We start from the raw sequence: 24737 nt of genomic DNA on the forward strand, positions 1-24737 counted from the left end.
TTCAGAAATAACTCCAGCAGTGCTTGTGGCACAGTAATTCAAGCCTGATGAACTGTCCCCGTCGCCCCCCAGTCCCCCCTTCCCCAGCTCTTCCTTCTGCAGTAGCATCTCCAGCATTTGGTGCTTTCGTCTCTGGAGATGGTGCCTGCAGCACATATTCAGGCTACTGCTTCCATCTACTGCCCTATACCATTCATTGCAAGCTGCTGCTTGCCTGTGAACCAGCAGGAACAGCAAAGAGCAGCAACCTGAAGTCATCTTCCCCGAGCCCTGCCGCACCGGAGTACCCAGCAAAAAGAACTTAAGCAGCTGAGTCACCGTGGATGTACTAAAGCAGAGAAGATGCTGCACTGCTGTCAGGCATCTGCAGACTATTGGTGACAGAATGTCACTGAGGGACAGGCTTGGCATGAATGTAGCTTACCAGGGATCTGGTGAAGAGGGAAGGGCCAGTTCAGACATCTGGCTACCTGCTCACATAGTTCAAGCATATCAGAATCAGGACCAACAGTAACTTATCAAGTAATAACCATACCAGAGTGGCGAGTGGCAGAAAAGTGCTTGGTTGGGCAATGGGTTAGATACTGACGTTTTATGGAGTGCTGTAATGTGGAATGTGCAGGCTGAAACTGTGATGTAGCAACCTAAGGAAAGGCCATGATTTACTACATTAATTCAGAGAGCAGCTGGAGCAAGGGACACCAAAGTTGGGTAATACAAGTCAGAAAACTAAGAACTATATTTGGTGTAACAGACCAATTGAGGGACTGTGATGTCACAAGGAGTTCGAGACAGCAGTGAGATAACATCAGACAGGAGTGTGCATAACATGCTTAAGACACTGGTTAGCACGGATAAAGGATAGAATGGATAATCCGAGACAGAACAATAATATGTACAAAACATGCTGTGACAAGCAGTGCAGTGAATAAGACACTTGAGCAAAAGTTTCAGGGCTTGAATAATGAGCTGAGTTACTGGAGTTAGAGGTGAGTCTGACAGGATGATTGAGTCCAAAACTCGGGACTGTTCTTTGCTTGGAACACAGTGGAGGTTTACCAGTAAATGCCATGTAAGGTCACTAATTGCTTTCTCCTTTGGCCACTTTAATGGGGCCTAGGCTGAAAAAAGGTTGTTCCTGACCTGGTTCTGCTGTGCCATGTGTTGGGTATACTTTGACAATGCAGTGCTTTGGGACTGGAAAGAGGACAGGGTCCATAACTGAGAATGGCATGGCATCATTCCCCTCTCACTGAGGCACCTAACATTTGCTTGTAGATTCTGGTCTGAAAAAGGGAGTCAGCATGTTATGTGCTGGTAATGATGAAAAAGAGGAGGTTTAGTCTGAGGGTTTCCAGAGCACTCATTGCTCTTTTACACTAGGAGATACAGGAGGACATCCTGCCCAGTTCGTTCTGGTGGGGGTATTAGTTGGTTTACGCTGGAGTATGTGGTTTTGAAGTATTGAGCCTGATTCAGTAGGAGTGCATAATTTACATCATCCAGGGATACTACCTATGATTTCTGTCTCTTGCAGAGAAGCAATCTGTGCTGCCGTTGGTCCTTGCTCCTGGGAGATATTACATACTGTTATGCTTTTTCCAGCCAGGGTTAAGAAAGGCCCTATCTGTAAGTGCGTGTTGGTCCAGTGAACCCAACGCAATGTCCTGACAGACCCAGGAGCTGTTCAGAAGGTTCTGGAAAACCCAAACTTTATCCAGCTCTGATTTTTCAAGGGTGTCAAATCAGGAAGACCTCTGTTCCTATTTTTATCCACATTAGTATTGATAGAATCCTGCCTTCAGACAATGGAATATTTGCCTTCAGTAAAAAACTAAGAGCAATTGGTGGAGCTAACAAGGACTTCTGGGATTAGATTCACTCCTGAGACTAAAAACTTTCCTAGTTGGTGATTGGTCTCCCCAGTTGTCTCCAGGCGAGTGCCACCCCTGGGAGGGACTCAGCAAGACGCAGAGGCCTAGTTAAAACTTGGTGGAACTCTAATGCCTTGGGGTGAATGCACTGAGCATCTTGGAAAGGAACTTTATTGTCTTGGGAGAAGGGAACAAGAAGCAAGGGGTGTGAACAAAGGCAGAGGGGAAGAACTGGAGAAACTGTAAAGAAAGAGGCAAATTCAGGATATTTTTGATATCAGTGAGAAAATCTGAGGTCTGAATGCTGCTGTTGTTTGCCCTGCATCTAGAATGCCTACTGTTTATCAGTATTTCTTGGTGTAGGTCTTCCTGAGACTCAGTCATCTTTATGAACACCAACATGTTGCAGTTAGTTTCTGATCTGTCCCAATTTAATGTCTGAATAATCTGCTTGTTAGCAGAAGAATGACTGTCTTCTTTCAGTGCAGATAGGCTGATTCATACCCTTCCTGTGCTCCAGGAACAGAGGACCGTTTTGGACCCCTGATCTCCATATACTTTCTCACAAGCAAAAAAGACCACTTTTCCTTTCACTCAGTGCAGTATGTATCAGAAGTGAGAACTTTAGGTGCACTATATGTGCATGAGAAAGGATAAACACAACCGAAGAGTGCAGCACTGGGCAGGGATCTACCCAGCTCTGTGGAAAGGGACCAGGGGGTCCTGGTGAACAGCAAGTGCCATATGAGTGACCAGTGTGCTGCTGCAGCAAAGACGGCCAGCAGCATGCTGGGTTACCTCAACACGTGCATCAGCAGCAGAGATAAAGACATCATTATCCCACTCTACTTGGCTCTTGTCAGGCCACACCTGGGATACTGTGTTCAGTTTTGGTCCCTGCTGTACAAGACAGATGTGGACAGGCTGGAGAGGGTCCAGAGAAGGGCCACAAAGATGATCACAGGACTGGGAAGCTGTGTGAGGAAAGGCTGAGAGAGCTGGGCTTGTTCAGGCTTTAGAAAAGAAGGCTCAGGATAGACCTTATGACCATGTTCCAATATTGAAAGGGTGGCTACAAAGAAGATGGAGACTCCCTTTTGACAAGGAGTCTCATGGGAAAGATGAGGGGTGATGGGCACAAGTTACTCTGGGAGAAATTCCGGTTGGGCACAAGAGGAAAATTTTTCACAATGAGAACAATTTAGCCATTGGAATAATCTCCCCAGGGAAGTGGTGGATTCCCCAACACCGGACACTTGTAAGACTTGGCTGGCCAAGGTGCTGGGACATGTAGTCTAGGTCATGCTTTGCTTAGAAATGTTGGACCAGAAGACCCTTGAGGTCCCTTCCAACCTGGTATTCTATGATTCTATGGTTGATGTGTCTAGACTAAGCCTGTGATATTTCATTTCACTCTCCCCTTGCAGACTGCACACTCAAGACATAACGTATTTGAGAAGTTACAACACAACTGTTTAAGTAGGGTACTGCAAAGAAACTAATAAATCATGTTATCAAAATCCTAATCAACACATCATTTTAAATTTTAAAATATATACTTTTGCAAATGACTATTATAGAGATACTGATTGTCACTCCTAAAGGTTATGAATCATGCATGATTGCTACTGAATGATAATTCCTTTCCCAAACAACTTAATATTAGTTTTCAAGCCCATACTTCCTTTCCCCATCTTTCCCCAAGAGCCTTTTGTTTGTTGGCATGATGGAAACTCCAGTGGGTTATACAAGGGTGTTCCTTCTGGCATCCAAGCAGACTTTGAATCACAGATCAGCTTCATAACCGTGCATAGGTGTTGGCACTCCTCCCTTTGAAATATCCTTGCCTCCTTTAGGTTTTACCCAATTTTGTATCTCATTCACTGTTTCTTCTATTTCTTGACGCACTTTTCATTTCTCTGGAACTTCCTTTCTTTCACCAGAACTCCTCTGTGATGAAAGGAGGATCCACAACTCCTCTCAATCAACCAACCAGTGACGCCTACCTACCAGAAGTGCTGAAAGGAAGATCCAGGGAGCTACAGGCCTGTCAGTCTGACCTTGGTGTCAGGGAAGGTTATGGAGCAGATCATCTTGAGTACCATCAACCAGGTGAGATTTTTCTCAGTAGATGTTGGTTATCTGAATCAATACAGAAAAATTCCACTTGTAGTGTTCTGGGGATTTTGGCCAAAGTGCAGCCAGAGATCAGAGCAATTTATTCCAGAAATCTGGGGGCTATATTTGATTAAAAGTGGAATTGCTGACTGATATCCACACTGCCAGTTAAGATATCTTATTCAGTCTGAATTTCTTTCACCTGACCTTAGGACTGCCTTTCCCCACTCTTCTCTTTAGCCATTGACTATAGAGTGACCTCTGCATTGCAGTGATCTTCTGTGAACAGCAGAAAGCAGGAGTCGACAGGGGAACCAGAGACAGTTTTTTTGTACCTAAACAAGGAGGAAAAAATAAGTGACTCCTACAATTGCAAGAGATCAATCCCCAACAGACAATTTTCCACTGGGAAGATAAACACATTGAAATACTCAAGGTTTGTGATGTGGCTTTCTCAAAAATATTAACCACAGCCTTCTCCTACTGGCAGGTAAGCTGCCTTATTTTAGCTCAGTCTTCTTTTTTTCTTCCGTATGTTATTGTTCTTCTGTCACCTACACAGGGCTTCTCTTTAAGGGAGACCATCCTTCTTTGCTTGGCAGAGGGTGTTATGGTAGCAGATCTCAGCTAGATAATGGGAGAAAAGTCCACTTCAAAGACTGGGGCAGTACAGTAAAATCTTCACCATAAAAGGCAGGAAGAATACAATATTCTGCTACCATAAAGAAGGTATATCTTCCTTTCCATTGACTAGAAATGAAGTACAATTCTTACTTATCAAAAGCTATGTTGAAGGGAACCACCTTCCTTTCCTTCTCTAAAAAAAACCTTTAGCACTAAAAATGCCTAAAGACAGCAGTAAAATATCATTTACTCTTCTGGGATCTTGTCCTACTTCAAAGCAATATATATAAATATTTAATGTACTATTTTGTATTTCTCTAGATTAACTAGAAAACGAGTATGTAATGACTTCTGCAGTTAAAAAAAGCCTGAAAGACATGACCAGCAGGAACCACACAGTGGTGACCTATTTCCAATTTTTACCTTTCTCCGGCATCCCAGAGATCCAAGGCTCTCTCTTTTGTCTGGTATTGCTTGTGTACGTCAGTACTTTGGTGGGAAACATCCTCATCATTATGATCACTACAGTAGATGTTGCCCTTCACTCCCCCATGTATTTTTTCCTCAAGAACTTGTCCTTCCTGGAGATTGGCTACACTACATCCACAATCCCCAAGATGCTAGTGAACTTACTCACAAAAAGGAAGGGCATATCCTTTCTGGGCTGTGCTACACAGATGTATGCCTTTGCCCTCTTAGGGATCACAGAATGTTGTCTGCTGGCTGCCATGGCCTATGATCGCTATTTGGCCATATGCCATCCCCTGCACTACACGACCATGATGAGCTGGAACACATGCTTCCTGCTTTCAGCTGTGTCTTGGTTTGTTGGAGTCTTGGTGGCCTTGGGGCAGACAACTTTGATCTTTACCCTTCCATATTGTGGGCCCAACAGGATCAATCACTTCTTCTGTGACCTGCTGCCTCTGCTGAAGTTGGCTTGTGGGGCCACCTACAAGAATGAAATCACCACCTATATAATAGCTGTCATCTTCATCATGGTCCCCTTCTTATTCATAGTTGTGTCATATGTCCAGATTCTCTACACCATCTTCAAGATGCCAACAGCTAAGAGCAAGAGAAAAACATTCTCTACCTGCTTCTCTCACCTGATTGTGGTAACTCTGTTTTATGGATCTGGCATTGTGACCTACCTGAGACCCAAAGCCTTTTATTCAAGCAGCAGTAACAAACTCTTGTCTCTCTCCTACACACTGATGTCTCCAATGATGAACCCCTTGATTTACAGCTTGAGGAACAAAGAGGTGAAACAAGCCTTGAAAAGACTGATAGCCAAAAAGATAAATATGTGACATGTTTGGAAATGATAGTAAATTAAAGCTGTAATATTGTGTGCATTAGTGGAAGGACAACATGACTTGCCACCATCACTTGCCCAAAAATTCATATCTACCTTGCTGCTCTGAGTCAATCCTCCAGGTAATTTAATCTTTCTTTCTTTTTTTTTTCTTTTAAAAGAGGTATTTTTCAGGTTATTTTTCTTGTCATTTTAAGGTATGTTTGGCATATGGATCAAGTGAACTGCATGCCATTGTGTCCCCTATGTCCTGTCCATTGATACAGAAATAGCTCTGTACTTTGCAGATGTGTTTACCTGGGGTAAGATGAATCTCACAATATTCTCTGAATGTTGTGAAAACATTTCTGCAGAGCTTATCTAAAAATAATTACACAGTGACGAGTGCAAGAAACGATCAGAGAAGAGGACAATGGACCTAAGGAGAGGCATTCCTCAAGTATCCAAGACATTAATCTTCTCAAGAGTTCTGATGAAGGTGTTTTCCAGTTGAGCTCTTCAGCTCTATTCTGTGAAGAAAGTTTATTTGAAGGCCCGAAGGGGTAATGATTCAGTTCAAATATCTTGAACGTCAAGAACTGTAGCTTGGCTGATAACCCTGTTCTCCACTGGCATTGAATGAAGTGAAAGAGATAAAGTAAAACCACAGTTTATGTGTTCTAAACTAGATTTCTGCTGTAGTAAGAGAAAAATTATCCATTAGACATCTCCATTGCTGTATATTGTTTGTGTGTGAAGTTTATGTAGATAAGTTTATGTAAAAATATCTATATCTCAGGCTTCTGATTTGAGAGCAAAAAATACCAATGTCCCTTTTTGCACAAATAAAGGTTTGATTGTAGTATGAAAGAAACTACTTGAGTGTTAAGGAATAGTCACCGGGAGTTGTTTTGAGACCTGTCATTTTAAAAATGAAGGTTGAGACTTCATTTTGTTTTCCTTTTTTCCTGCATACTTGTGAGCACACACATCTGTGTGTCCACGTTTGTGCTGTCTGTGTGTGTGTGGCTATAAGCATGTTTCCTCACATGTCTCCATGTACATGGCTGTGCAATTCCTTCCATTCACTTGTGGTGTCAATGGATGAGGTCAAAATGAGAACAAGACTCCAACTAAAACCAATGCCTGAGGGGAAGGGGGTGTGAGGAGAAATGGACTCATGGGTATGAGGTAACCAGGGAGCCAACAGTTGTAGCTCCCATTTCCCACCAGAAGACTTCAAATGTGATATCCATGGACATGGAAAGCCAGACTGGAATAGGAGGAAGAAAGTTATTGACAGGAAGAAGCCAGAAGTTACCTAGAGGAGGAATTCCTCAGGGAAGCAACTGCCAAGACAGATGTTTCCACATCTCACACAGTGTCCTTCTTTCTGCACCACCAACCCCTGGGGGAAAAAGCATCTTTCCCTGACCCTATCAGGGAACAGAGCAGGCACTGGGACGTGTGACCTTGAAGCTGACATGCTTTTCCTCCAAGGCCAGTTGCTGGTCATTCACACTCAGATTTCAATGTGGGACAAGAAGGTCCTTGGAACTAGAGACCAAAAGACTCATGAGCTCTTTGGCTTTCCTGGGCATAGCACAGTGACATCAGGATGGCAGTCCCCTCACTTCAATGCCTGCTTAGACCAAGGTGTTAGTCCTTTCCCAATTCAGCACCTCCTCAAAAAGATGTTGGCTGGGCACAATTTTGCACACACATGAATTCGCAGAGGTACACACACACAGAGGTACACACACACACACACGTCCACACAGACAAGTAGATGTGCTTCCACATGAGTAGCTGTAGGCTCAAGAGAGGAGACACTGGAGATCACCCCAGCAGGGAAGGGCTAGAGCACCTTAGGTTACAATAAGGCCCCATAGTGTATCTTGAGGATCCCAGAGACTTCTCAGGTAGGGCAGGAGCCCAAACAGAGCAGCAACATTCTCCTGAGGGCAGCATTAGGAGGAAAATACCCAAATCCCAGCAGTGAGGGAGAGAGAAGGAGCTGTGCCAGGGCAGGTTTAGGCTGGAAATTAGGAAAAATTCCTTCCCCAAAGGGTGCTCAGGCATTGGAACAGGCTGCCCAGGGCAGTGCTGGAGCCACCGTCCCTGGAAGTGTTCACAAACCATGTAGACAAGGCCCTCAGTGGCATGGGTTAGTAGTGGCCTTGGCAATGCTGGAGAACACTTGGACTTGATGAGCTTAAAGGTCTTTTCCAACCTGGTTGTTTCTATGAATCTATGATTCTATGCGACATGTCCTCATGGACAAGAGCCTTCGGGTGTGTGGCTGAGGACTGTAGGGCTGGAAGCAGCTGAGCCACTCCCTGCAAAGAAGGACACAAACAACCCCACCAGAATGCCACAGCTTTGCATCATCTGCCTGCACAGGACCCCTCTGGCTCTTGGTCTGCATCTTCTGCCAGTTCTAATGTGTTTCTGCCCTGGAAATCCTTGGACTCATATTCTCAGCACTCCATGAGGGAATGGCATACTAGAAAGGAGAAAATTAAAAGGTAGCACTACAGGAAATCAAAACACAGCCTACAGCATTAGCTGGGACATCTTGCTTTGACAATTAGCATGTCAGAAGATTACTGCCTCCACAAAGAGTGTCTGTGGACCTGGGCAAGTGCAGGACCGGTAAAAAAGCCAGTACAACTCCTTGCTCCCTCCCTCATCCACTTCTCTTGTCTCCTTCCGCATAGATGACGATGAGAGGGAAGATCTTTCTCCCCCTTGTGCTCCAGGATGAGGTCTTGCCTCAATGGCTATCTCAGATGATACCCATTCTGGCCTACTGTTGGGCTTCAAGTTCCTTTTTATGGGACATTGAATGTGGAAGAGTGTTTGGCTTGGAGAGGCCCACAGCCCAGAGAAGCTGTGGCTGCCCCATCCCTGGCAGTGTTCAAGGCCAGGTTGGACACAGGGGCTTGGAGCAACCTGCTCTAGTGGAAGGTGTCCCTGCCCATGGCAGGGGCTTGGAACTGGATGATCTTTAAGGTCCCTTCCAATTCAAACCATTCTATGATTCTATGATCCTTGTGCTCTGAGGAGTCTGTCCTTGGAGGTTAACCAGCCCTTCTGGGACCCTCTGAGCACCAGGGCAATTTCCCATAGCATCCTGCCAAACAGCTAGGTCCCTGAGGACTTGAAGATGTACTCTTCTGAAGCCCAGGGCAGTAGTCTTCCTGTTCTTTTGGTCAGTCCTTTGAGGATCTCTAAGCTCCACAGTCTCATGGTCACTGTGGGTAAGGCTGAACTGAAGCTACAGATTCTGAAATGGCATAGGTGAACACCTTACCTTACTCTCTCTGTATTCATAGTTGCCTTTAGTTATCTCCCACCCTGAAAGTCTCAAGACCATGTTACAATTCAGCACCAAATACTTCACAATTCCAGTCTCTGGGACATGGCTATTTCAGGTATCTGGATGTCAGCAGAGCAAGCACTGAGTTCCTGGCCACAGGTAAAGGCAGGAGGCTAACACCGAGCCTGACAGCCACTTCAGAGAATTGCTTTGCTGCTCTTTAATTGGCCTGTGTGAAGGGAGAGCATTATCCATCTGCAACAAGCGGATGAGATCCTCCAGAGACCACACGCCCTGGGGCACACAGAGGCAAGGCAACAAAAAGCCTCCTTGGTGCGGCCAGTTTGAGCTTCAGTGTGTTAGTGAGGTGGGTGTGGGGATGGGTTTATGCTGATGATGCTGTGACTCTCTGATGTATGCCCTCACTATATGGAGCTAAACTGCAGAGGCTTCAACCTGCGTGCATGTGTCTGTGTGCACAAGATCCCCCCTTTGTGGATGTACAGTGGTGGCTGTGTGTGCAGGGGGGAAGGAAATTGGGAACACGAGCTCTCACTACCTGTTAGGGTGGACGGTGACGAAACAATGTCAGGCAGCTGTATACAGCTTGAAGTGAGTCCATGAGGTGAGAGCTTCTCCTGGCATCATGGCATTCTCCAATAAATCAACCTCTTTCTAATGTTGTCCCTCAGCCAAAGGGGACCATGGCTTCGTTTGGAGGATGGTGCATGAAGAGATGTCGTTTGGATCATTTCCATTAGCTGAGCTGGTGAGTGAAGCCTACCCAAGACATATAACATATGTATGTTGTATACATAGACTTCCAATCCCCTGCATGCTTAAGGAGAGCCACATTAAAAGGGATTTCTCTGCTCTTTGACCACATGAGGTTTCTGGTATGTAAATTCCGCAGGGCACAGATGAAGTCCCCCGGTTCACCTGGCTTCTCAGCAGAGCTACCTTGGGGGGGAATCACCTCAGAGAATTTTGCCTTCAACTACTGAGAAACTGGACGATCTTTATGGCCTCTTCATACTCAAACCATTCTATGATTCTATGATTCTATGATTCTGTGAAGTTGAGATATCCAACTTACTCATCCAAGCTTCTTGCTATACTCCTGCACTAGTCCTTAAAGACAATCTGGAACTTCTAGAGGGCTTTGAGCCATGTATATGAGGCAAGAGGAGCCACGTCTCTCTCCCAAGTGCCTTTGTCCAAAGAAGAGCCAGGAGTAAGCTGAGGAGGTGAGATAAGAGTACTTCAATCATACATCTTTCCACTTGGTCAGCAGAAGTCCGTCCTCTGACTCTGAGATGACAAAACTACAGAGAGATGAGCTTTAACCCTGGTAGCTATGCTGAGAACCAGATACCAGTGGAGGTAATGGAAGTATTTGCAAAAGTTTCCTATGCTGAGACTTGAAACAAAGCAAACATACAGGACTACAAGTCCTTGAGTAATGACTGTTCATTTGGTGCTATACGTCTGAGTTTCAGGGTCAGATCTAATTGTCCAATGTCTCTGCAGGGAAGGATTTTTCCTGGCAATTTTTATTTAGGATACATGCTGGTTTTCCATGGTCTGCACAAACTCCTTTTTGGGGGCTGGATTTGTTTTGCTACTAATAGGATCTGAAGGACCAGCAGGCGCATGCAGACTCTCACAGAAACATCCTGTCTTTGCAGATGGACCTCAACACTTGGGGGCACACAGCAAATGGGACAAGTGTGGAAGAATTTATCCTTCTTGGCTTCCCAGGCACATGGCATTCCCGGGTCTCCCTTGTGATGGTATTCGCACTGACATACTCCATGACAGTAATAGGCAATGCATCCATCATAGCCCTCGTGTGGACAAACAGGAACCTCCATACCCCAATGTACTTTTTCCTCTGTAACCTCTCCTTTCTGGAGATCTGGTACACTACGGGTATTGTTCCCAAAGCCATTGGAGTCATGCTGGGGACTAGCCAGACCATCTCCTTCAGTGTCTGCATCCTCCAATTGTTCTTTCTTCTCTCCCTAGGCTCCACTGAGTGTTTTCTCTTGTCTGTCATGGCCTATGACCGCTACTTAGCCATATGCTACCCCTTGAGATACAGCTCCCTCATGAACAGCGTCATCTCTGCTCGGCTGGCACTCAGCTCCTGGCTGGGAGGCTTCCTGGCCATCTCACTGCTGGCCTTTCTGACATCCAGGCTGACATTCTGCGGGCCAGACATCATCAACCATTATTATTGTGATATAGATTCCTGCCTTGCCCTCTCCTGTAGTGACAGGTGGCCTGTGGAGCTGGCAACCTTCCTTGTCTCCATAATTGTCGTGCTGGCCTCCTGTGTGGTCACCCTGGTCTCCTACATATACATCATCTATTCCATCCTCAGGATCCAGTCAGCCCATGGCCGGAAAAAGGCCTTTTCCACTTGCTCTGCCCATCTCAGTGTTGTCACGATCTGGTATGGCTCCACCATCTTCCTATATGTCAAGCCAGAAGCCCAGAACTCCACAGATCTAAAAAAAATCGTGACTACCCTTAACACAATTGTAACTCCTTTGCTGAACCCCTTCATTTACACTTTCAGAAACAAAGAAGTGAAGCAAGCTCTGCGGCGGGCTTTCCAGAAGAAGTGAAGTAGCTTTTCAGAGGAGCTCGGTGTGAGCTAACAGTGCGCCTGGGCATCACAGTAGTGAGAAGCCACCAGTTCCCCAATGAGCTCATCTCACTCACCTTACAGCCATCTTAGTCTGGACTGAGCCTTGACTCTATGATTCTCCTTGATTCTATGATTCTAATGCTCCCTGCACAGTGCTCTAATGACCAGCCCTTGGAAAAGGTCACAAACTCCATCTAGAAACAGTTCTCTGACAGAACACTGGAGGAGGGGTCCTCCTACAGGTTTGTATTCCAGTTTACTCAGTGCTCCATTTTGTCAGAGATTCATCTGAATCCCTAAAGAAGTCCCAGCAGCTGGCTCATTGCTTGAGGAAATAGACATATAGACAAACAGACTGTCTAAAGAGTGGGGTAAGCTGAGTAGCTGAGATAAGAGTATTTCATTGTACATCTTTCCAGTTGGTCAGCAGAATCCCTTCCCCTGCCTGTGAGATGGCAAAACCACAGAAGTGAGCCTTATCTCTAGTAGCTGTGCTGAGAAGCTTAGATATGGTTCAAGAGAAAATCTACAGTTTCAAGTATAACCTATGGCCATTATTCCTAGCATAGGACTGACAACAAAACTCACATTGTCCTTTCCTCTCTTCAGCCCCTGCATGTACTTTATTAGTTTTTATTAAAACATGTAAATTGCTGTGCTTCGTGCTAGATGTGTCAGTGCATTTCCACATCTAAAACCCTACATACAATTTTAATAGTCCACTGTTCCACTCATTTTGGGCTCTGTTGTGGAAACACTTTAATGTGATTGGCAAAGTAAGTCCTCAAACTGCAGAGTTGTGGGAGGCTGGCTGGGTAGCAAGTCTGTCTTTGCATTCATTGAGAGGGCATTAGCACTTCCAAAGGGCACTTGCTTTCCACCTTCCTACGATTTTCATTTCAGAACAGATGAATCATGTTCTCCAAGCTCTTCTTTCTGCACACTGACAGGAAAGGGAGTCCATGCAACCACTTCATAAGGAGAAGGCCTCAACATGGCAGATACACGTACATGAACAGTGTGGGATTGATTTAACCTGAGAGTAGAGTCCTCCAAGTGAGATGATTGAGTCTGGACTGAGCATCTACTTCTCGCCTGTGGAAGCAGTGGTGCTTCTGGAGATGATTCACCAACCTCCTGTGCCCAACTGAGCTTGGGCACTTGGCTTTTAGACCTGCAGCCAGGCCCAGGCACCAGTGCCCAAGCACAGGCTGATGCCCACCCTTGTCAGCTGTGTTCTCTTTCTCAGTGGCATTTAGGACAGCCCACTGAGGCTGGAGAGCAAGTGTGTGCCTGAATCTGTCCTCAGCTATCACTGCTTGTCATTCCTTATGCTAGGGGCAGAACTGTGTTCATGGTGTTAAAGCCCTTTGCATTCCTGGAGAACAACCAAAAGCAGGATCTGAAATGTCCAAGGCACACTACACGCAGTAGACCGCAGGACACTGCAGGCTACCATCCATTCCCCATCAATGCTGTCTAGAGGCCTCTGAGATAAATAGGGGCATGCAAAGACTCCAACAGGGCTGGCAGAGCAGACCCATGTCACCTGGGAGAGGCAGGACATCCCGGAACAGCAGTAGCACAACAACAAAGCACCCTAGGCTTTTTCAGGTGGAGTAGGTGAGCAACAGACTCCAAGGGTGGGATCCAGATGGAAAGCCAGCACCCTCCATCTGAGCTTCCACATGCAGTGCTGGGGGAGATTGCCTGAGAATAGGTCCCCAGAACCGTTCCTGACTGAGAAAAACCCAAGGCCTTTCATGCCTTGCTCAGAAGAAGCCTTCATTGGGGAATGGGCATGACCCAAACCTGGAAATGAAAAGGCAGCAGTGTTGGAAACCAAAGCACAGCCCATATCATTAGCTGAGATGGTTTGCATCAAGATGAGCTTGTCAGATAATTGTTACCTCTGCAAAGGTACCTCTGGTCCTGCAGCAATGACGGGCAGGTATAAAAGGCAGCGCAGGTCCCTGCTCTCTCATCCACTTCTCTTGCCTCCTTCTCCTTGGGAACCAGGTGAGTCTGAAGCCCCTTGTCCTCCCCTTAAAAGTGCAATCTATCCTCAGTGAACCTCTCAGCTGATATTGGCTCTATCCTGTGCTGGGGCTTGGAGCGTTGTGCATGGGAGAGAGAAGAGGGGAGAATGTCTGCCTAGAGAAAGGCTGGGAAGTGGCTGAGGGGGCCTTTGGTATTCAAAATCGAAGAGAGCCTCCCTGTCCCAGGCTGCTCTATATTGGCAATGGAGACTGTGTGGCACCTGGCACAGCTTCCAGCTGCCCACTCCTTAGTGGCCTTGGCTCTTTGTGACAGGACAGCCAGGCTGCTCCTCACCCACCCTTGTGCTCTGCTTGCCCGTGCCCTGTCTCCAGGTGAAGCTCTACCATCGAGACATGTCCTGCCGCAACCCGTGCGTGCCCTGCCAGCCCTGCGGCCCGACCCCGCTGGCCAACAGCTGCAATGAGCCCTGTGTCAGGCAGTGCCAGAGCTCCACCGTCGTCATCGAGCCTCCTGCTGTGGTGGTGACCCTGCCCGGCCCCATCCTCAGCTCCTTCCCACAGAACACCGTTGTGGGCTCCTCCACCTCTGCTATCATTGGCAATATCCTCAGGTGTGGTGGAGTGCCCATCAACTCCAGGTGCTGTGACCTCTCTGGCATTTCCAGGCGCTATGGTGGCAGGAGGTACCTCCTCTGATGAACATGCTGGGAGAGCCCCCGGGAGACGCGTGGAGGAAGTCAGGACATGGTGCTATGCAGGAGATCGATCTTCTGGATGTTGTTTTCAACAGAGCTGAATGAACTTTCCTTTCTCTCCCTTCTCCATGGCCAAGAACTGCAGATTCTTGGCTTCCCCCAGGGCTCCCTGCACTGGTGCCCTCCACTTGCAGTCTTTCTTTCCCTCTTTGACTCATTAAAGTTCTGCTTCACTGGCAAGCCTGGCCTCCTTGTGGTCCTTCTCTCTGTGAAGCCTCCCCAGGCAGCCAAAGGGAAAGGGTGTTGCGCAGGGGTGGAAGGGGGTGAGGGCACAAGGACGCTTTTCTCCATTCACAGCAGAATGGGAGGTTGGGACAACCTGCAGGAGCTGGAGCCTTTTGGTACTGTCCCTTGCAGATGAAGAAGTCATCCTTGGTTGCACTACTGCCAGTGATCATCAGGCCTTCCCTTGCTGTGTCCACAAATGCACTCAGGGCAGGAGGCCCTGAGGCATCAGCAAACCCATGACTTCTTGAGGCAGGGCATTCCTCTTGTTATTCTCAGAGCTGTGCTGGGGTGGCAGGGGCAGTGGGTGATCATAGAATTGTATCATAGCATAGTTAGGATGATTTGCTCTGAGAATAGCAGGAGTCGTAATGCAGGGAACAGCCTTTGGGATAGCCAATGGCTTCTACTCCACCTTCCTCTTTTCTCCACGACCCAATCTAGGTGCCATGACCAGCAGCCATGGGCAGGACTAGCAGCGATCTGCTATTACAAGGAGTAGCTGCTGAATGCCTCGAGGCTGGAGCTAAGCATCTGGGACGTGAGGGCATTCAGCACAGAAAACAGGGACAGTGGAACTATTTCTGAGGGAGATCAAAAAGCTCTGATGCAGAGGACACAGGGGAATGTGAAGATTAGCAAGCATGAGGTTACTGGGTGCACAGTCTCAGGGCTCTTGACTGTTTCAATGGTCCCTTCAGAGAATTTTCATGGGGAATTGGCTCCATTCTGGGAGGAGAGGATTTTTTACATGTAAATCACATGTTCACAGTGAAGAGGAACTGGGAGCATTACCCGAGGCTGAAGACCAGGGCCTACAAAGGAAATTTTCAAGTATCACTGAAAAGCACATCTATATGTTGCATTCATAAAGAAGCCACATTCGTTTGCTCAGGGAAGATGAACATCTGAAACACATGATGGGGGGTGGTGGGTTCACAGGTAGTGGGGACTCCATTGCACAGCCTGAGTTGGCTGACACCAGTCCTAAGTGTTGGGTTACCTCAGCCCGGCATGCCTGGAGAGAGCTGGGCCCTGCCAGGTGCTGAAGGACTGAATGAGGTAGGATCTCATCTGCGTGTGCCCACGTGTGCTGGGCATGGTAGGGGTAGTGTGCTGGGTGATGTAGGGGAGAGGAAGGCAGAGATGAGGCTGTGGGCTGTCCCAGGCAGGATTGTCTCCCCATGCCGACTCCTGTCACCCTCTGGAGCCGTGCTCTCATGGATGACCATTGCTGGTGGAGTAGGCAGGGATGTCTTTGTCACCTCCAAGGAGAAGCAGATTGGAAGAGTTCGCGCAGAAGGAAGGAGGACTCAGGGACATGGGTTTGGATGCAGCACAACTTTAATGAGTGTAAAGAAGAAAAGGAAGTGGCTCACAGGGAGCACCAGGGGCAGCCACCAAGATGCGGTGGAGCTCCTGCAGGGTGTCCGTCAGCCTGTCCCACACAGAGAGAGAGGGAGGGAGGCCAAGAGGTCCCCACTGCGCTGGTGTGGGAGGTGGAGACAGGAAAGGGAAGAGAGAGGACAGTGGAAGAAGGAAAAAATGCCCCAATGCTCTGTCTCTTGATCAGCACAATGTTCTTATGATGTCAGAGGTTCCAGACTGAAGCTGTAGCCATCACCTTTAGCAGGGTCTGCGGCAGTAGCGGTTGGTGATGCAGGAGAGGTCAAAGCCCCCGGAGTTGATGGGCACTCCCTCGGAGCTGAGGATGCTGCCAACGGCAGCGGAGGTGGAGGAGCCCACAACGGTGTTCTGTGGGAAGGAGCTGAGGATGGGGCCGGGCAGGGTCACCACCACGGCGGAGGGCTGGATGGCGATGGTGGAGCTCTGGCACTGCCTGACACAGGGCTCATTGCAGCTGTTGGCCAGCGGGGTCGGGCCGCAGGGCTGGCAGGGCACGCACGGGTTGCAGCAGGACATGGCTCGATGGTAGAGCTTCACCTGGAGACAGGGCAGGGGCAAAGAGATGATGGGACACGTGAGCAGCAGCTCTGCACGCAGCCATGGGCAAGCCAAGGCACCTCCTGGCCCAGCACATGCTGCCCAGCTCCAAGCCCAGGAGCCACCTCAGCTCAGTCCCAGCCTCTCTCTGCAGAAGCCCTTCTCTCCCCTTCCCTCTCCCATGAGAAGCAGCTCCCAGTCCTGCGCTCGGACAGCCTGGATCAGCTGAGACACACCTTGAGGAATGACCAGGTCTGGAAGCGGAAGGAGAAGAGGCTTCACACTGACCTGATTCCCAGGAGAAGGAGGCGAGAGAAGTGAATGGAGAGCAGAGACTTGGGCTGCCTTTTATAGTCGTCCTGCAGTGCCTCAGGCCCAGAGGCACCTTTGTGGCAGGTTTAATTTCCTGGCAAGCTCATGGCAAATGCAAACCCTCCCAGGTAATGGCATGGGCCGTGTCCCGGTTTCCGGCACTGCTGCCTTTTAATTTCCTGGCTCGTGTGCTTTGCCATAGGAAGGCTTCTGTAAGTGCCAGGATGAGAGGCCCAAGGGTTTCCAGGGCAGAAACACGTCAGCGCAGCAGAAGCCTCAGATCAAGGCTGGTGGCATCCCGTGCAGGCAGGGGATGTGCTCGTAGCTCATTCCTGTGGGCTCGATTGTAGCCAAGTTGTCGGGAAATGGGCACCGCTCTGGTGCTTCTCTTCCGCATGCCCAAGGACTGTCGTGGGAGAGGACAGGCCACATCCCTTCCTCTTGCTCCCCTCACCTCTCTTGGAGGGAAGGCCATTGTTGTGTGCAGATGGGCTTCTGCTGGGAGGGTTGGACCCTACTGCAACACTAATAGTGGTCTCAGGGCACCTGTGCTGGGGCTACAGTTGTGGTCTCCTCCACCGCAGACCCTCTGGCCTCTCATCCCAGCACTTACAGAAGCCTTCCTATGGCAAAGCACACGAGCCAGGAAATTAAAAGGCAGCAGTGCCGGAAACCAGGACACGGCCCATGCCATTACCTGGGAGGGTTTGCATTTACCATGAGCTTGCCAGGAAATTAAACCTGCCACAAAGGTGCCTCTGGGCCTGAGGCACTGCAGGACGACTATAAAAGGCAGCCCGAGTCTCTGCTCTCCATCCACTTCTCTTGCCTCCTTCTCCTGGGAATCAGGTGAGTGTGAAGCCTCTTCTCCTCCTGCTTCCAGACGTGGTCATTCCTCAAGGTGTGTCTCAGCTGATCCAGGCTGTCCAAGCGCAGGACTGGGAGCTGCTTCTCATGGGAGAGGGAAGGGGAGAGAAGGGCTTCTGCAGAGAGAGGCTGGGACTGAGCTGAGGTGGCTCCTGGGCTTGGAGCTGGGCAGCATGTGCTGGGCCAGGAGGTGCCTTGGCTTGCCCATGGCTGGGTGCAGAGCTGCTGCTCACGTGTCCCATCATCTGCTTGCCCCTGCCCTGTCTCCAGGTGAAGCTCTACCATCGAGCCATGTCCTGCTGCAACCCGTGCGTGCCCTGCCAGCCCTGCGGCCCGACCCCGCTGGCCAACAGCTGCAATGAGCCCTGTGTCAGGCAGTGCCAGAGCTCCACCGTTGCCATCCAGCCCTCCGCCGTGGTGGTGACCCTGCCCGGCCCCATCCTCAGCTCCTTCCCACAGAACACCGTTGTGGGCTCCTCCACCTCCGCTGCCGTTGGCAGCATCCTCAGCTCCGAGGGAGTGCCCATCAACTCCGGGGGCTTTGACCTCTCCTGCATCACCAACCGCTACTGCCGCAGACCCTGCTAAAGGTGATGGCTGCGTCCTCAGGCAGGAACATCCAAGACCTCACAACATGGATCTGGACAGGAGATAGAGCTTCGTGGCGCTGTTTCCTTCTTCCACTGTCCTCTCTTTTCCCTTTCCTGTCTCCACCTCCCACACCAGCGCAGTGGGGCTCTCTTGGCCTCCCTCCCTCCCTCTCCGTGTGGGACAGGCAGATGGACACCCTGCAGGAGCTCCACCGCATCTTGGTGGCTGCCCCTGGTGCTCCCTGTGAGCCACCTCCTTTTCTTCTTTATACTCATTAAAGTTGTGCTGCATCCAAGCCTGGGCCTCCAAGTCCGCTTTCCTTCTGCACGAACTCTTCCATTCTGCTCAGGGGAAAGGTTGGAGGCAGGGGGGGATCTGTGTCGCTGTGGTGGGTTTTGCCACTTGGCAACATGGTAAATTAATTTCATGTTTCATGAATTTATAGAACCATAGAACATTTTGGTTTGTAAAGGACATTAAACCTCATCTCATTCCAATTCCCCTACCACTGGCACAGATGCCTTCCAGTAGAGCAGGTTGCTCCAAGCCCCATCCAACCCTGCATTGAACACTGCCAGGGATGGGGCAGCCACAGCTTCTCTGGGGAATCTGTGCCAGCACCTCAGCACCCTCACAGGGAAGAACTTCTGCCTAAGAGCTTATCTAAATCTACCCTTCTTCAGCTTAAATCCATTACTGTTCTCCTATTACTGCATGCTCTTTGTCCAAAGCCCCTCTCCAGATTTCTTGTAGTCCCTTTAGGCACTGGGAGGTGCTCAAAGGTGTCCCGGAGCTTTCTCTTCTCTAGGCTAACAAGTCTAGCTCTCTCAGCTTGTCTCCAGAGGAGACAATTTGAGTGCAAACATTCAACCTATTTCTTACCAACCAAATGTACCATTCATCACATCCATGCCTCTCCAATTTAGAGACAAGAATATAGTGCAGGACAGTGCCAAATGCTTCCCTGTAGAAGGCTACCAGAATTTGTCAGGCACTACAGTTCCCTTGATCTTCCTTTCTTCCTTTTCAAAAATGGGGGTAATGCATTCTAAAGAGCAGAAAAGGCCTTGCTGCTGTGTAAGCGCTGCTGTGTAAGCACTGCCCAGCTACACTGAAAACGCCCCTGTGTTATCAACACTCTTTTCAGCAGAAATCCACACCATAGCCCCATGAGAACCACTATGAAGAAATTTAACCCTATCCCAGGCAAAACCAGCACATTCACTGTCTTGCCTTTCCAGCTGATCCCGGGCATTCGGAAGGCAAGAGCCTGAGCCAGAACACAAGCAGGTTGTCTTGAAGTTCTGTGCACACTTGCAGACCTATGAGCTATTGGGGTTCTGGAGAAAGGCTGGGACAGCTCTCCTGTCCAGACTGTGCAGTGGCTGTGCAAAACAGAAGGCAAAATTGCAACCCTGCACTCAGTAAGAGCAGATTTTGGTCCGCTCTGGGACCTGATGGGCAGAATCCTCTGGGAAAGTGCCTGGAGGAGGGTCAAAGGAGCCCAGGGCGAATGTGGAATACAGCAGTTAAGATCTGATGATGATAACATTAAGGAAATCACCATAATTACCTCCATCACTTCCACTTCCTAAAGGATCTACATGGACGCTTTCTGTTGACATCTCTATTTGTTTAATTGTGTCTCATACTCTGTTGGACCCACTCCACTGGGCTTATGTGGCAAGGCTTTGGTAGCAGGAGGAGGAAGGGTGGTCTCTGTGAGAAGAATCCAGGGTCTGCCCCCATGTCTGACAGAGTCAGATCCAGCCAGCTCCAAAATGGACTTGGCTCTGCCTAACGCTGAGCCCATCAGCAGCTCTGGTGGTGCCTCTGTGAAAATGTGTTTGAGCAAGGGCAAAACACTACCCAGGAAGTGAGGAAAAACCCATTGAGAACCAATCCTGTAAACACCAAGGCCAGAAGAGAAAGAGGTGGAGAAGGTGCTCCAGGCACAGTGCAGAGATTCCCATGCAGCCCAAAGGAAAGACCGTGGTGGAGCAGAAATCCACACTGCAGCCTATGGACAATCCCATGCAAGACCATGAAGATACCCGCTGCGGGAACGGTGGCCTGTGCAGAGCTCATGCTGAAGCAGGCTCCTGGCAGAACTGTGGCTGCTGGAGAACCCACACTGGAGTATTCTGTCCAGAGGAACTACAGCCCATGAATAAGACGCACGCTGGAGCCGGTCTTGAAAGAATGGGGCCTATGTGCAAGGCTCATGCTGGAGCAGAGGAAAAGTATGATGAGGAAACAATGTCAGAAAGGAAGCGTTGTGTGCTGACTGCAACGCCCCCTTCCACAACTGTTGAGTCATAAATGAAGACTATCCTTGACACTAGGAAAGCCATTTGCTTGCCCTATTGGCTGGCTGTTGCAGATAGACCAGTGCACTCCAATCTTAAGAGAGAAGTAGAAGTATGTTTCTGAAGCACAGAAATGACCCCCCTTCTATAAAAAAGCCCTTATCAGACATTAGTCTAGTTGCAGTAGATGCAGACTTAGTCAAAGATCTAGCAAATGGTTTCTCTCTAAAGGATTATATATGCACAATCAAGCTTTTCTACTACTGATCTAAGAGGGAAGAAAGGAAAAAGAAGAATTCCCGCAGAAGGAATGAGGACACTGAGGCCCAGGCTTGGATGCAGCACAACTTTAATGAGTGTAAAGAAGAAAAGGAGGTGGCTCACAGGGAGCACCAGGGGCAGCCACCAAGATGCGGTGGAGCTCCTGCAGGGTGTCCGTCTGCCTGACCCACACAGAGAGGGAGGGAGGGAGGCCAAGAGGTCCCCACTGGGCTTGTGTGGGAGGTGGAGACAGGAAAGGGAAGAGAGAGGACAGTGGAAGAAGGAAACAGCGCCGCGAAGCGCTATCTCCTGTCCAGATCCATGTTGTGAGGTCTTGGATGTTCCTGCCTGAGGACGCAGCCATCACCTTTAGCAGGGTCTGCGGCAGTAACGGTTGGTGATGCAGGAGAGGTCAAAGCCCCCGGAGTTGATGGGCACTCCCTCGGAGCTGAGGATGCTGCCAACGGCAGCGGAGGTGGAGGAGCCCACAACGGTGTTCTGTGGGAAGGAGCTGAGGATGGGGCCGGGCAGGGTCACCACCACGGCGGAGGGCTGGATGGCGATGGTGGAGCTCTGGCACTGCCTGACACAGGGCTCATTGCAGCTGTTGGCCAGCGGGGTCGGGCCGCAGGGCTGGCAGGGCACGCACGGGTTGCAGCAGGACATGGCTCGATGGTAGAGCTTCACCTGGAGACAGGGCAGGGGCAAGCAGATGATGGGACACATGAGCAGCAGCTCTGCACCCAACCATGGGTAAGCCAAGGCACCTCCTGGCCCAGCACATGCTGCCCAGCTCCAAGCCCAGGAGCCACCTCAGCTCAGTCCCAGCCTCTCTCTGCAGAAGCCCTTCTCTCCCCTTCCCTCTCCCATGAGAAGCAGCTCCCAGTCCTGCGCTCGGACAGCCTGGATCAGCTGAGACACACCTTGAGGAATGACCGGATCTGGAAGCAGGAGGAGAAGAGGCTTCACACTCACCTGATTCCCAGGAGAAGGAGGCGAGAGAAGTGGATGGAGAGCAGAGACTCGGGCTGCCTTTTATAGTCGTCCTGCAGTGCCTCATGCCCAGAGGCACCTTTGTGGTAGGAATAATTTCCTGGCAAGCTCAAGGCAAATGCAAACCCTCCCAGGTAATGGCATGGGCTGTGTCCCTGTTTCCGGCACTGCTGCCTTTTAATTTCCTGGCTCATGTGCTTTGCCATAGGAAGGCTTCTGTAAGTGCTGGGATGAGAGGCCAGAGGGTCTGCGGTGGAGGAGACCACAACTGTAGCCCCAGCACAGGTGCCCTGAGACCACTATTAGTGTTGCAGTAGGGTCCAACCCTCCCAGCAGAAGCCCATCTGCACACAACAATGGCCTTCCCTCCAAGAGAGGTGAGGGGAGCAAGAGGAAGGGATGTGGCCTGTCCTCTCCCACGACAGTCCTTGGGCATGCGGAAGAGAAGCACCAGAGCAGTGCCCATTTCCCGACAACTTGGATACAATCGAGCCCACAGGAATGAGCCACGAGCACATCCCCTGCCTGCACGGGATGCCACCAGCCCTTGATCTGAGGCTTCTGCTGCGCTGACGTGTTTCTGCCCCAGAAACCCTTGGGCCTCTCATCCTGGCACTTACAGAAGCCTTCCTATGGCAAAGCACATGCCATACACAGGGAAATGAAAAGGCAGCAGTGCCGGAAACCGGGACACGGCCCATGCCATTACCTGGGAGGGTTTGCATTTACCATGAGCTTGCCAGGAAATTAAACCTGCCACAAAGGTGCCTCTGGGCCTGAGGCACTGCAGGACGACTATAAAAGGCAGCCCGAGTCTCTGCTCTCCATCCACTTCTCTTGCCTCCTTCTCCTGGGAATCAGGTGAGTGTGAAGCCTCTTCTCCTCCTGCTTCCAGACCTGGTCGTTCCTCGAGGTGTGTCTCAGCTTATCCGGGCTGTCCGAGCGCAGGACTGGGAGCTGCTTCTCATGGGAGAGGGAAGGGGAGAGAAGGGCTTCTGCAGAGAGAGGCTGGGACTGAGCTGAGGTGGCTCCTGGGCTTGGAGCTGGGCAGCGTGTGCTGGGCCAGGAGGTACCTTGGCTTGCCCATGGCTGCGTGCAGAGCTGCTGCTCACGTGTCCCATCATCTCTTTGCCCCTGCCCTGTCTCCAGGTGAAGCTCTACCATCGAGCCATGTCCTGCTGCAACCCGTGCGTGCCCTGCCAGCCCTGCGGCCCGACCCCGCTGGCCAACAGCTGCAATGAGCCCTGTGTCAGGCAGTGCCAGAGCTCCAATGTGGTCATTGAGCCTTCCCCCGTGGTGGTGACCTTGCCTGGCCCCATCCTCAGCTCCTTCCCGCAGAACACCATTGTGGGCTCCTCCACCTCCGCTGCCGTTGGCAGCATCCTCAGCTCCGAGGGAGTGCCCATCAACTCCGGGGGCTTTGACCTCTCCTGCATCACCAACCGCTACTGCCGCAGACCCTGCTAAAGGTGATGGCTGCGTCCTCAGGCAGGAACATCCAAGACCTCACAACATGGATCTGGACAGGAGATGGAGCTTCGCGGCGCTGTTTCCTTCTTCCACTGTCCTCTCTCTTCCCTTTCCTGTCTCCACCTCCCACACCAGCGCAGTGGGGACCTCTTGGCCTCCCTCCCTCCCTCTCTGTGTGGGTCAGGCAGACGGACACCCTGCAGGAGCTCCACCGCATCTTGGTGGCTGCCCCTGGTGCTCCCTGTGAGCCACCTCCTTTTCTTCTTTACACTCATTAAAGTTGTGCTGCATCCAAACCTGTGTCCCTGAGTCCTCCTTCCTTCTGCGCGAACTCTTCCAATCTGCTTCCCCTTGGAGCTGACAAAGACATCCCTGCCTACTCCACCAGCAATGGTCATCCATGAGAGCACGGCTCCAGAGGGTGACAGGAGTGGGCATGGGGAGACAATCCTGCCTGGGACAGCCCACAGCCTCATCTCTGCCTTCCTCTCCCCTACATCACCCAGCACACTACCCCTACATGCCCAGCACACGTGGGCACACGCAGATGAGATCCTACCTCATTCAGTCCTTCAGCACCTGGCAGGGCCCAGCTCTCTTCAGGCGTGCAGGGCTGAGGTAATCCACTGGTCAGGAAAATGGCAATGGTAACATCAGAGTCCCCTGAGTTAGATGGCAGAGTTGAGGAGCTGATTGAAATCGCCATAACCCAGGAATAAGTGGTGCTCCACGTAGACATACACGTGTCTATGGGTTCAGCTGGGTTCCAACCAGGAGCGCTGAAGGAGCTGGAAGAGGAGTTTGCCAAGCCACTCTCCATCATCTATCAGCAGTCCTGGTGTAGTGGGCAGATCCCCAAGGGTTGGAGGTTGGCCAGTGTGATGCCTCTGTAAAAAAGGGCAGGAAGGATGATCCCAAAAACTCCAGGCATGTCAGCCTGAGCTCAGTGCTGGGGAAGGTCATGGAGCAGGTGATCCTAGGTGAGATCATAAGGCATGTACGGGAAAATGGGGGGATCAGACCCAGTCAGCACAGGTTCAGGAAGGGCAGGGCCTGCTTGACGAACCTGATCTCTTGCTACGACAGGGTGACCCACTTGGTTGATGAGGGAAAAGCTGT

At 50.1% G+C, this 24737-nt stretch overlaps 6 protein-coding genes and 1 pseudogene across 6 annotated transcripts; 5 read left to right on the top strand and 2 right to left on the bottom strand.

Moving 5' to 3' along the window:
• Nucleotides 1-4993: 4993 nt before the first annotated feature.
• Nucleotides 4994-5929, top strand: LOC115617966 (olfactory receptor 10A4-like). Its single transcript, XM_030509060.1, has one exon. The coding sequence runs from the start codon at nucleotides 4994-4996 to the stop codon at nucleotides 5927-5929; it is 936 nt and encodes a 311-aa protein (XP_030364920.1).
• A 4190-nt stretch (nucleotides 5930-10119) lies between these two features.
• LOC115617967 (olfactory receptor 6F1) lies at nucleotides 10120-11868 on the top strand. Its single transcript, XM_030509061.1, has 2 exons — nucleotides 10120-10131; nucleotides 10924-11868. The coding sequence occupies exons 1-2, from the start codon at nucleotides 10120-10122 to the stop codon at nucleotides 11866-11868; spliced, it is 957 nt and encodes a 318-aa protein (XP_030364921.1).
• A 1909-nt stretch (nucleotides 11869-13777) lies between these two features.
• LOC115617968 lies at nucleotides 13778-14587 on the top strand (annotated as a pseudogene).
• Nucleotides 14588-16493: 1906 nt separating this feature from the next.
• LOC115617726 (feather keratin Cos1-2-like) lies at nucleotides 16494-16824 on the bottom strand. The gene has a single exon (XM_030508571.1). It carries the CDS (start codon nucleotides 16792-16794, stop codon nucleotides 16498-16500), a length of 297 nt encoding a protein of 98 aa, XP_030364431.1. The 5' UTR covers nucleotides 16795-16824; the 3' UTR covers nucleotides 16494-16497.
• A 1330-nt stretch (nucleotides 16825-18154) lies between these two features.
• On the top strand, nucleotides 18155-18648 carry LOC115617725 (feather keratin Cos1-2-like). The gene has a single exon (XM_030508570.1). The coding sequence runs from the start codon at nucleotides 18286-18288 to the stop codon at nucleotides 18580-18582; it is 297 nt and encodes a 98-aa protein (XP_030364430.1). The 5' UTR covers nucleotides 18155-18285; the 3' UTR covers nucleotides 18583-18648.
• Nucleotides 18649-21524: 2876 nt separating this feature from the next.
• Nucleotides 21525-21867, bottom strand: LOC115617969 (feather keratin Cos1-2-like). The gene has a single exon (XM_030509062.1). The coding sequence runs from the start codon at nucleotides 21819-21821 to the stop codon at nucleotides 21525-21527; it is 297 nt and encodes a 98-aa protein (XP_030364922.1). The 5' UTR covers nucleotides 21822-21867.
• Nucleotides 21868-23288: 1421 nt separating this feature from the next.
• On the top strand, nucleotides 23289-23668 carry LOC115617728 (feather keratin Cos1-1/Cos1-3/Cos2-1-like). The gene has a single exon (XM_030508573.1). The coding sequence runs from the start codon at nucleotides 23319-23321 to the stop codon at nucleotides 23613-23615; it is 297 nt and encodes a 98-aa protein (XP_030364433.1). The 5' UTR covers nucleotides 23289-23318; the 3' UTR covers nucleotides 23616-23668.
• Nucleotides 23669-24737: the final 1069 nt, after the last annotated feature.

Source organism: Strigops habroptila, chromosome 19, assembly GCF_004027225.2.
Source record: "Strigops habroptila isolate Jane chromosome 19, bStrHab1.2.pri, whole genome shotgun sequence".
NCBI lineage: Eukaryota > Metazoa > Chordata > Aves > Psittaciformes > Psittacidae > Strigops > Strigops habroptila.